This window comes from Phyllostomus hastatus, unplaced genomic scaffold (assembly GCF_019186645.2).
Source record: "Phyllostomus hastatus isolate PE091 unplaced genomic scaffold, TTU_PhHast_1.1 phas_scaffold_21, whole genome shotgun sequence".
NCBI classification, from domain to species: Eukaryota; Metazoa; Chordata; class Mammalia; order Chiroptera; family Phyllostomidae; genus Phyllostomus; species Phyllostomus hastatus.
The window spans coordinates 48,996,599-49,006,848 of record NW_025334017.1 but is presented as its reverse complement, the minus strand read 5'-3'; the positions used below and the strand labels follow the sequence as shown (position 1 = coordinate 49,006,848).

The window sequence follows — 10,250 nt, the reverse complement described above, 5'->3', positions numbered from 1 at the left end:
CACCGAGACAGCTGCATTGGACCAGAGCTGGACGGAAGCGTGGGAGACACAAGGCTGGGGTGGAGTTTTCCAGCTGGGCAGTCCACGCGAAGTCCCTGAGGTGGCAGTGGGCTGGGTGTGCTGAGGCCAGTGGTGGTGGAGTGGAGGGTAGACCGGGACCAGGAGGGCCTGGCCGGGCAGAGGGAGCCTGAGGGTCAGGCTCTGTGGTCCCCCCACCCCTGGCTCCTTGACTGACGGGGGACGGGCTGGGGTGGACAGTCCTGGTGAGAAGTGACGGCGAGCCCAGGGCAGGCAAGTGGAGAGCAGTGGGCTCTGGACGTCCGGGTTGAAGGCTGAAGTGACAAGAGGCTTGTGGCAGGTTGGGGTGGGGCGCAAGAAGGAGGGACTCCGTCCAAAGGGGGGCAGGAGGTTTGGCCAGAGCGCTGCAAATGGGCAGCTGCCCTGGAACAGGCAAGTGGCAGGTGACCCCAGGCCTCGTGGCATTAGCACCACGCTCTGGGGCCTCTGGCCGCACAGAGTGAAGGGGAGACACGAGTGGGTGGCAGGCGGCGCACAGCCTGACGACTGAGGTGTCTGGAGGCGGGCCGCGGGGGAGGGGACGCGCGGGCACCGTGCCGCAGCCCCGCCCCGTCCGGGATCCGGCTGGAAAGGCTCCCACTAGCTGTCCTTGGGTGGCTCGGCCCGGAGGGCGGGGGCGGGGGCGGGGGCGGGGGCGGCTCCTGGCAGGCCGACCCGGACGCCAGACCCGGAGCGCCTGGACTTGTCGCGCAGGGGGCGGGCCCGCTTCCGGGCGGGGCGGGCGCAGGCATGCAGTGCAGCCCGCACCCACGGCGAGAGACGCGGAGCCACTAGGCCAGGTGGGCCCGGGACCTGGACCTTTGCGACCTCCCTCCAGGGCGCTGCGTCCTGCCTCCGCAGAGCTCCGGACCGCGGCCCCGCCCCGTCGCCTGCGCAGGCTCCGGCAGGTCCCGTGGCCTACAGGCCTTGGCCCAAAGGTCGAGCCGCTGGGAAGTGGAGCTCCCCTCACCTGCTCCTGCCCCGTGCCTCCTCCTGCTAAAGGAACGCAGACCCCCAGGTCCAGGGTTCCCGGCGGCGCCCGCCTTCTCGGAAGCCTGCCTCAGGCCCAGGTTTCGGCCCCAAATGGGGTCCTAGGCCTGGCACCCCAACCTGAGCAGCTCTGGCCCTGCCTCAGGCTGCCCTCTGAGCACTGCCCTGCAGCTCTGGCTCCTCCAAAAGCCCCTCCTGGGCCTGGAATCCCCCATCCCAGCTCTGCCCCCACCCCACCTGCGGGTGAGCCCACCTCCCTGCTGACGCCCCCTGCCTCTGCCCACTTCTCCCAGGACTACAGCCGGAAGAGTCACTGCTGGACTCCAGCCCCATCACCATGGGCAGCCCCGAGGGGTGCTTCCATTTTGCCATCGACAGGGGAGGCACCTTCACAGATGTCTTTGCCCAGTGCCCCAGGGGGCACGTGAGGGTCTTGAAGCTGCTTTCGGAGGACCCTGCCAACTATGCGGACGCCCCCACCGAAGGCATTCGCCGCATCCTGGAGCAGGTGGTCACGCAGGGCTGCGGGGTGGGGAGGGACTCCAGGGCCAGAGGCCTGACACTGACCCTGTGGTTCCCAGGAGGGGGGCATGCTGTTGCCAAGGGACCGGCCCCTGGATACCAGTCGCATCGCCAGCATCCGAATGGGCACCACAGTGGCCACCAATGCACTGCTGGAGCGGCGGGGGGAGCGGGTGGCCCTGCTGGTGACACGTGGCTTTCGAGACCTGCTGCACGTGGGCACCCAGGCCCGCGAGGACCTCTTTGACCTGGTGAGCTCACCTATGCCAGCAGGTGGCTGGGTCCCCTCGAGGTGGGCAGTCCTTGGAGGGTCAGAGCCAGCCCAAGGCCACAGGATGGGCAGAGAGGAGGTTCCGGGACGCAGAACCCTGTGTCCTCTCCGGCACTCAGAGTGGTCACATGTGCTGTTTCTGCCACTGTGCCCTGTCCTGGACCCCAGGTGTGAGGCGGCCCAAGCCAGCCTGTTCAGGGTGAGGGGTGGGAGTCCACCCCACCCCTCACCTCACTGCTGGAGGAGGGAGCTGCTCTTGGGGCAGGGCAGTAGGCCACCTTCAGGTGCCCGGGGGCAGAGAGCTGCCCCCTAGGTGGGCTGTGCTGGGGCCACACTCCTGACTGTCTCCTGGGCCTGTCCACTGGCCTGTTGGGACATATTCCCTCGCCTGCACTGCCCACCCACGCAGGACCCCAGCGAGGACCCCCAGGCCTGGCCCTCCTCTGAGCCTCTGCCCGCCCCCAGGCCGTGCCCATGCCTGAGGTGCTGTACGAAGACGTGCTGGAGGTGGATGAGCGTGTGGTGCTGTATCGTGGGGAGCCCGGCACTGGGGCGCCTGTCAAAGGTGTGTGCCTTGGGTGTTGGGGTCTGGGGGCGGCAGGGTGTCATGGGTCTTTGATGGGTGGCGATGGCTTCCCCACAGGCCGCACAGGGGACCTGCTGGAGGTACAGCAGCCCGTGGACCTGGGGGGCCTGCGTGGGAAGCTGGAGGGGCTCCTGTCCCGAGGCATCCGCAGCCTGGCCGTGGTGCTCATGCACTCCTACACGTGAGTGTGGGCTGGAGCCGGGGGAGGGGAGCCGCCCAAGCAGGAGGCCAGGGTGAGGGTGGGGACCAGGGCTGAGTGGGGGGCGGCGGTGGGAGGTGCAGCTCTCTGGGTCGTTGTCTCAGGTGGGCCCAACACGAGAGGCAGGTGGGCGCGCTGGCCCGGGAGCTGGGCTTCACGCACGTGTCGCTGTCCTCGGAGGCCATGCCCATGGTGCGCATCGTGCCGCGCGGGCACACGGCCTGCGCCGACGCCTACCTCACCCCCGCCATCCAGCGCTACGTGCAGGGCTTCCGCCGGGGCTTCCAGGGCCAGCTCAAGGTGAGGAGCACCCCCCCAGTCCGCACCCGCTGCCCCGGGCGCACCCAGCCCCTCACCACCGCCCGCCCGCCCACCCGCAGGACGTGCAGGTGCTGTTCATGCGCTCCGACGGCGGCCTGGCACCCATGGACTCCTTCAGCGGCTCCCGGGCCGTGCTGTCCGGCCCCGCCGGGGGTGTGGTTGGCTATTCTGCCACCACCTACCAGGCAGAGGGCGGCCAGCCTGTCATCGGCTTCGACATGGGAGGTACGAGGGCAGAAGGATGGGGCCCGGGTGGGGCTCTGCAGCCAGGCTGGGCCACGCCCGGCCTGCGGGGTGACTCCTCACCCCCGGACCACCCCCAGGCACGTCCACCGACGTGAGCCGCTACGCCGGGGAGTTCGAGCACGTCTTTGAGGCCAGCACAGCAGGAGTCACCCTGCAGGCACCCCAGCTGGACATCAACACAGTGGCAGCCGGTGGGGGCTCCCGCCTCTTCTTCAGGTCAGCTCCCCCGCCTCGGTTGGGACCCCCTGCCCGCCTCCCAACCTGCCTCCAATTCCAGTCCTCCCTCCCCCAAGGTCCGGCCTGTTTGTGGTGGGGCCGGAGTCTGCAGGGGCCCACCCAGGCCCTGCCTGCTACCGGAAAGGTAAGACCCGGACTCGCCTGCAGGACCCGTCCACGCTGCCCCGGCCCCCGCCCCCACCTCTTGAGCCTCGTCCCACTGCCTGCCCCGGGTCCCCGATCCCAGCCCCCAACCCCACACCGTGCACACCTCCCAGGGGGCCCCGTGACAGTGACGGATGCTAACCTGGTGCTGGGTCGCCTGCTGCCCGCCTCCTTCCCCTGCATTTTTGGGCCCGGAGAGGACCAGCCACTGTCCCCAGAGGCCTCCCGAAAGGCCCTGGAGGCTGTGGCCACCGACATCAACAACTTTCTGACCAACGGGCCCTGCCCGGCCTCCCCGCTGAGCCTGGAGGAGGTGGCCATGGGGTTCGTGCGCGTGGCCAACGAGGCCATGTGCCGGCCCATCCGCGCCCTCACGCAGGTACGCCCGCCTCCGCCCTGGCCTCCCGGCCCGGCCCCGCCCCTCCCACTCGGGCAGCCCCGTGGAGGGGAGGGGTTGGGAGCCCGGCAGGGTAAATTAAGCCCCTGACCCTCTTCTGGCTCCCCAGGCACGAGGTCATGACCCCTCGGCACACGTGCTGGCTTGCTTCGGGGGAGCTGGCGGGCAGCACGCTTGTGCCATCGCCCGGGCCCTGGGCATGGACACTGTGCACATCCACAGGTGTGTCTGGGCCCGGGGCACGTCACCTAGGGTGGGGACCCCTTTCGGGAGGCGGCTCTCATCGCCCGGCGGCCCTGTGTCCTCAGGCACAGCGGGCTGCTGTCGGCGCTGGGGCTGGCCCTGGCGGACGTGGTGCACGAGGCGCAGGAGCCCTGCTCCCTGCCCTACGCGCCGGAGACCTGCGTGCAGCTGGACCAGAGGCTGAGCCGGCTGGAGGAGCAGTGTGTGGACGCCCTTCTGGCCCAGGGCTTCCCCAGGTGGGGTTCCGGGGCCGGGCCGGGCCGGGCAGAGAGGGCTGGCGGCATCCCGGCTGAGCCGAGCCGCAGGCTAGCCTGATGCCTGCCTCCCCAGACTGGGCCGGGCGCCCTCGGGCAGTGCTCAGGGAGGATGGCCTGTGAGGCTCGAGGAGGCGGGCGGGCAGCCTCGCAGGGTGCCCTGTGTGACAGGCCCGCCTGGTGACCACGACAGGTCCCAGATCAGCACTGAGAGCTTCCTGCACCTGCGCTACCAGGGCACAGACTGCGCCCTGATGGTGTCCGCCCACCAGCACCCGGCCACCGCCCACTCGCCCCGTGCGGGCGACTTTGGGGCAGCGTTCGTGGAGAGGTAGGCAGGCCCGTGTTCCGGGAGCCCTGGCGGGGGGGCCTGCAGGCCTGGCCATCTTGCCCTGATGGCCCCTTGGGTCCGTGGGTGCAGGTACATGCGGGAGTTCGGCTTCATCATCCCCGACCGGCCGGTGGTGGTGGACGATGTGCGGGTGCGGGGCACCGGCCGCAGCGGCCTTCGCCTCGAGGACGTCCCCAAAGCCCAGACTGGGCCTCCCCGGGTCGACAAGGTTGGTGGCCCTGCCTGGGAACACCCACCCACACCGCCAGGTGCACAGGCACCTGTTCCATGGGGAGTCCCGGGGTCGGGTGCTGGACCTGCAGCCTCACTCGCCCACGTCCTCAGATGACCCAGTGCTACTTCGAGGGGGGCTACCAGGAGACCCCCGTGTACCTGCTGGGAGAGCTGGCCTACGGGCACAAGCTTCAGGGGCCCTGCCTCATCATTGACAGCAACAGGTAGGCTGAGGCCCGGCCGCGTGGGGCCATGGAGGGGTGTGGGCTGGGGCTACAGGTGCGGGAGCCCGAGTGGGCTGTGGGGCCCTGGCAGGGGGTTCTGGCCCAAGGCTGCAGGAGTCTGAGGGACTCTGGGGTCCCATCGTGGCTGGGATGGGCCCTGGCCTGGGGCTGGGGGGGGGCCCTGGTTGGGACTGTGGTCTGGCCTTGCCCCCAGCACCATTCTGGTGGAGCCCGGCTGCCAGGCAGAGGTGACCGAGACCGGGGACATCCGCATCTCTGTGGGGGCCGAGGCCCCCAGCACGGTGGGTGCCCAGCTGGACCCCATCCACCTGTCCATCTTCTCGCACCGCTTCATGAGCATCGCTGGTGAGTGACGCCGCCTGCCCTGGGCCCTGCTGCCTGCAGTGTCCGGTGGAGGCTCTGCCTACCGGGCAGAGGTGGGCGCAGAGAGTGTCCCCTGGGGGAAGGGGCAGAAGCAGAATCTTGGCTGGCGACAGGCAGGCACTGTGGCCCTGGCTCTGGAATGGCACGGGCCCCTGCACTAGCAGACCTTGGGAAGAGCGCGGCCCTCCTCCTACAGCAGCCCTGTGCTCTGGGATTGCCTTCGGCCTGCGGACCGATCTGAGCAGCATCGGGCTGGGGGCACCAGGCTCTCTCTGCGCTTGGCAGGGCGGACTGATGTGGGGCCCCAGGTTCTCGTTGGTCCTGGCTCTCCGTACCCAGGGCGAGCTGTGGGTGGGGTGGGGTGGGGCCAGCGGTGCCTGGTCACTCTGTGCCTCCAGAGCAGATGGGCCGCATCCTGCAGCGCACGGCCATCTCCACCAACATCAAGGAGCGCCTGGACTTCTCCTGCGCCCTCTTCGGCCCTGACGGGGGGCTGGTCTCCAACGCCCCCCACATCCCCGTGCACCTGGGCGCCATGCAGGAGACCGTGCAGTTCCAGGTCTGGCGGGCCCCTCTCCCTGCCCTGCGCGTGTGCCCCGCCTCCGCCCCCATCTCCTCCCCACTCTCACCCTGTGTCCCGGCCTCAGATCCGGCACCTGGGCGCTGACCTCCACCCTGGTGACGTGCTGCTGAGCAACCACCCCAGCGCAGGGGGCAGCCATCTGCCAGACCTGACCGTCATCACGCCGGTGAGGGCCACTGCCCGGGAACCTTGGGGGCCAGGGAGGCCATGCGGCTGACCGTGGCCCTCCACTCCTAGGTGTTTTGGCCAGGACAGGCCCGGCCCGTATTCTACGTGGCCAGCCGCGGGCACCACGCAGACATCGGGGGCATCACCCCGGGCTCCATGCCCCCGCACTCCACCGCACTGCAGCAGGAGGGTGCGGTCTTTCTGTCCTTCAAGCTCGTCCAGGGAGGGGTTTTCCAGGAAGAGGGTGAGCGGCAGTGGGCCTGGGGTGCGGCCTGCCAGCCTGGGCCGGGCTTGAAGCTGGGGGGGCCGGTGGGCGACACCTCTCGGAGATGACCAGAGGCTCCAAGATGAGTTCTGCCTGGGCCCAGGAAGGCCTCGGTGGTTTGGGGCTGTGGAGGTGGCCAGGACACTGACGGGACTGGGTGCAGAATGGCGAGGAGCCTATTTTGAGGTGTTTACAATCTGTACTTGGTCTGCACTGGGTGATGCGGAGCCTCAAGCTGGGCAGCGAGGGTGGGGTGGAGACAGCTGTTTTGGAGGTCAGTGTTGGTGCTGACGGGACTCGGGGGTGAGGGGAACAGGTGAGGACCTGCGGCTGGAGGACGGAGGCTCTGGCTCCGATGGGCCCAGAGCAGCTGCGGGGAAGGTGGGACAGAGAGGCAGTGAGGCCTGGGGGGGGAGGGGCATCGGGAAATACATGGCAGGCTTGAGGCTGTCGGCCTCTGAGGGCCCAGGGGGCACCCCAGAGTCGGAGGAGGTCGTGTGGGCAGGGTGGAGGGTGGTGTGGTAGAGCCACAGGCTGCCGAGGACATGAATAGAGCGACCTAGGTCTGGCTGCTCCTTTGGTCAATCTGGGGTGAGGGCAGGGGGCAGGGGGCATGGGAGGGGCATGCACAGGAACCTGGCAGAGGACCCAGTGAACCTAGAGAGGGAGCTTCAGAGGGGACCTTGGCCTACACCTGAGTGGGGCTTTCCCGAAGTGAGGAACGGCCCCTGGGCCGGGACCTGCTCTGCTGGAGGGGACGCTGGAGTCTTCTCCCCGGTCTGGGGGGTGGGGTCGCTGCACAGAGGGCCACACTAATGGTCTTTCAAAGCAGCTGGCTTGTGGGCCAGCCAGTGGGGCCGCAGGGCTGAGGGCAGTGTGAATGGGGGACGGTTAAGGGAAGTGGTTTTTCTCCTGGGGACAGAGAGGGAGGCCCAGAAAAAAGCCTATAAAAAGTGGGTCCAGGAGGTGGGGAGGCAGGACACGAGGAAATGAAGGAGGGAGGGGACTTTGCCGAGGGACAAATGTGCCCGCCACACACGGCCCTCTCTGGCCCCGCTGCCTGCCCCATCCTGGGCTGTTTGTGGGGCGGCTGAGGTGTGGGAAGGAGCAGGTGTGGCGGCTGGGAGGAAGCTGTGGGTCTTCAGGGCACTGGAGGGAGTCAGCGGGGCTGTGCAGAGCCAGTGCAGGCCAACGTGGGGGGCCCACAGTGCCCAGCAGAGGCACAGCAGGTGTGGAGCAGGCAGCCCCCAGGCCGGACAGTGGCTTAGGGGTGACTCTACGCATCCAGCGGTCACAGAGGCCCTGCGGGCCCCAGGCAAGATTCCCGGCTGCAGCGGCACCCGGAACCTGCACGACAACCTGTCGGACCTCCGAGCCCAGGTGGCAGCCAACCAGAAGGGCATCCAGCTGGTGGGGGAGCTGATCGGGCAGTACGGTCTGGACGTGGTGCAGGCCTACATGGGCCATATTCAGGTGGGCCCGGGGCAAGAGCATGGGGGTGGCTCTGTGCCAGCTGCCCGGCGGCCGGGCGGGTAGGGGAGGGAGGCTCCTGGCCCACCCAGAAGGCGGCATGGCTGCCTCTCCAGGCACACGCTCCCCTCCAGGCAAACGCTGAGCTGGCTGTCCGGGACATGCTTCGGGCCTTTGGGACCTCCCGGCAGGCCCGGGGCCTGCCTCTGGAGGTGTCTGCAGAGGACCACATGGATGACGGCTCCCCCATCCGACTTCGCGTGCATATAAACCTGAGTCAGGTCTGGCTACCGGGACTGGGGTGGGGGGAGGGGGCGAATGGGATGTCTGGGGTGCGGCTGCCTCAGGGCTGATGACCTCCCCTCTGGGTGGGCAGGGCAGTGCGGTGTTTGACTTCAGCGGCACTGGGCCAGAGGTGTTCGGCAACCTCAACGCACCGCGGGCCATCACGCTGTCCTCCCTCATCTACTGCCTGCGCTGTCTGGTGGGCCGAGACATCCCGCTCAACCAGGTACGCAGGCGAGTCCTGCGTGTGAGGTCAGCAGGTCGACCCCAAGCCCCAGGTTACTCGGAGTGAGCCTGGGCCAAAGTCAGCCCAGCAGCCCAGTAACGGACTGAGGGTCCTAGAGGTGCTGGCTGTGGGAGGACGAGTTTCTCCCAACTGCCTCTGAGAGCTGGCCCCCGGCTGCACAGGGCTGCCTGACGCCAGTTCAAGTGGTGATTCCTAAAGGCTCCATCCTGGACCCGTCTCCAGAGGCGGCCGTGGTGGGCGGCAACGTGCTCACGTCGCAGCGCGTGGTGGACGTCATCCTGGGCGCCTTCGGAGCCTGCGCTGCCTCCCAGGTGCGGCAGGCGGGTGGCCGCCTCCAGGGTTTGCTGGGGGTGGGGGGTGGGGAGGGCTGCGGGCTGGGGCGCTCAGGGAGTGGATGCTGCCCTGGCTGGGCTCGCAGTGATCGCTTGTCTCTGCCAGGGTTGCATGAACAATGTGACCTTGGGCAACGCCCACATGGGCTACTACGAGACGGTGGCGGGCGGTGCAGGCGCGGGCCCCGGCTGGCACGGGCGCAGCGGCGTGCACAGCCACATGACCAACACGCGCATCACGGATCCGGAGATTCTGGAGAGCAGGTGCGAGGGGTGGGCGGGGCTCGGGAGCTGGGCGGGGCGGGGCAGCCAGCCGGGGGCGGAGCCGGGGCGGCTGTGCGGAGCCATTGGTCTGCGCAGGTACCCAGTCATCCTGCGCCGATTCGAGCTGAGGCCGGGGTCGGGGGGCCGCGGCCGCTACCGAGGCGGCGATGGTGTCGTCCGTGAGCTGATGTTCCGCGAGGAGGCGCTGCTGTCCGTACTGACCGAACGCCGCGCCTTCCGGCCCTACGGCCTCCACGGTGAGCACCTCCCTCGATCCCCTTCCACCGGCCCAGTCTCTCTCCCTCACCCTAGCCCAGCGCGTTTCCCCTCCATCTTCTCCCTCCCTCCGGGTTACGCCCCCCCCCCCCATCTCCTTACCAAACCCTCCATGCCTCTCTCTTCCCTGCCTCCTGGGCCACCCCGCGTCTTGCCCTTTACTGCAGGGGGTGAGCCTGGTGCCCGTGGCCTAAACCTACTGATCCGGAAGGACGGGCGGACGGTGAATTTGGGCGGGAAGACGTCGGTAACCGTGTACCCTGGGGTAAGGATGGTCATCTGTCCCGTCCCACCTCCATCCCCCGGCAGCTCTCATCGCACAGAAGGGGAACAGAGTTGCAAAATAACCAGAGACTCCGTTTAATTTGGCTCCCGAAGGAAAGGGGGCGGCAAACCAGGCTCAACGGGTCAGGCCAGCGTTGTGGACGCGCTGCGGTGGGGATGGGACTGCAGCGGGAGGTAGGTGGGGGCCGTGCCTATGCTGAGCCTGCCCCTCTGCTCCACAGGACGTGTTCTGCCTCCACACACCCGGCGGCGGGGGCTACGGGGACCCCGAGGACCCCGCCTCCCCTCCCGTGTCGTCCCCGCAGCCCCCAGCCTTCTCCGAGCGAGGCAGCGTCTACGACTACCGCAGGGCCCAGGAGGCTGTGTGAGGGCGGGCGCGCACAATAAAGACCCATTCAGCCGTCCTGCTCCCGCTGCGACCCGCCGGGCTCACAC

General features: G+C 68.8%; 1 protein-coding gene across 3 annotated transcripts; it reads left to right on the top strand.

Annotated features, from left to right (window-relative positions):
- Positions 1 to 725: 725 nt before the first annotated feature.
- Positions 726 to 10,247, top strand: OPLAH (5-oxoprolinase, ATP-hydrolysing). Of its 3 annotated transcripts, none has more exons than XM_045860815.1 (27): positions 726 to 857; positions 1,341 to 1,555; positions 1,629 to 1,820; positions 2,306 to 2,405; positions 2,484 to 2,607; positions 2,730 to 2,925; positions 3,006 to 3,171; positions 3,270 to 3,408; positions 3,486 to 3,553; positions 3,687 to 3,952; positions 4,080 to 4,192; positions 4,279 to 4,449; positions 4,661 to 4,798; positions 4,889 to 5,027; positions 5,144 to 5,256; positions 5,471 to 5,622; positions 6,039 to 6,199; positions 6,288 to 6,389; positions 6,461 to 6,635; positions 7,945 to 8,129; positions 8,261 to 8,407; positions 8,503 to 8,637; positions 8,820 to 8,969; positions 9,097 to 9,254; positions 9,351 to 9,511; positions 9,698 to 9,795; positions 10,037 to 10,247. In XM_045860815.1, exons 2-27 carry the CDS (start codon positions 1,385 to 1,387, stop codon positions 10,181 to 10,183), a joined length of 3,867 nt encoding a protein of 1,288 aa, XP_045716771.1. In that variant the 5' UTR covers positions 726 to 857; positions 1,341 to 1,384; the 3' UTR covers positions 10,184 to 10,247. The 3 variants fall into 3 exon arrangements, with proteins under 3 accessions (XP_045716771.1, XP_045716772.1, XP_045716773.1); XM_045860816.1 differs by lacking the exon at positions 726 to 857 and adding an exon at positions 860 to 995; XM_045860817.1 differs by lacking the exon at positions 726 to 857 and adding an exon at positions 997 to 1,127.
- The last annotated feature ends 3 nt before the right edge of the window (positions 10,248 to 10,250 follow it).

What these genes read in the sequence shown, in the direction of transcription:
- OPLAH (XM_045860815.1), top strand. Translation starts at nt 1,385, where the DNA reads ATGGGCAGCCCCGAGGGGTGCTTCCATTTTGCCATCGACAGGGGAGGC. An exon ending in CATCGGCTTCGACATGGGAG is followed by an intron (nt 3,172 to 3,269) that starts GTACGAGGGCAG and finishes GACCACCCCCAG; the next exon opens with GCACGTCCACCGACGTGAGC. An exon ending in AGGAGACCGTGCAGTTCCAG is followed by an intron (nt 6,200 to 6,287) that starts GTCTGGCGGGCC and finishes TCCCGGCCTCAG; the next exon opens with ATCCGGCACCTGGGCGCTGA.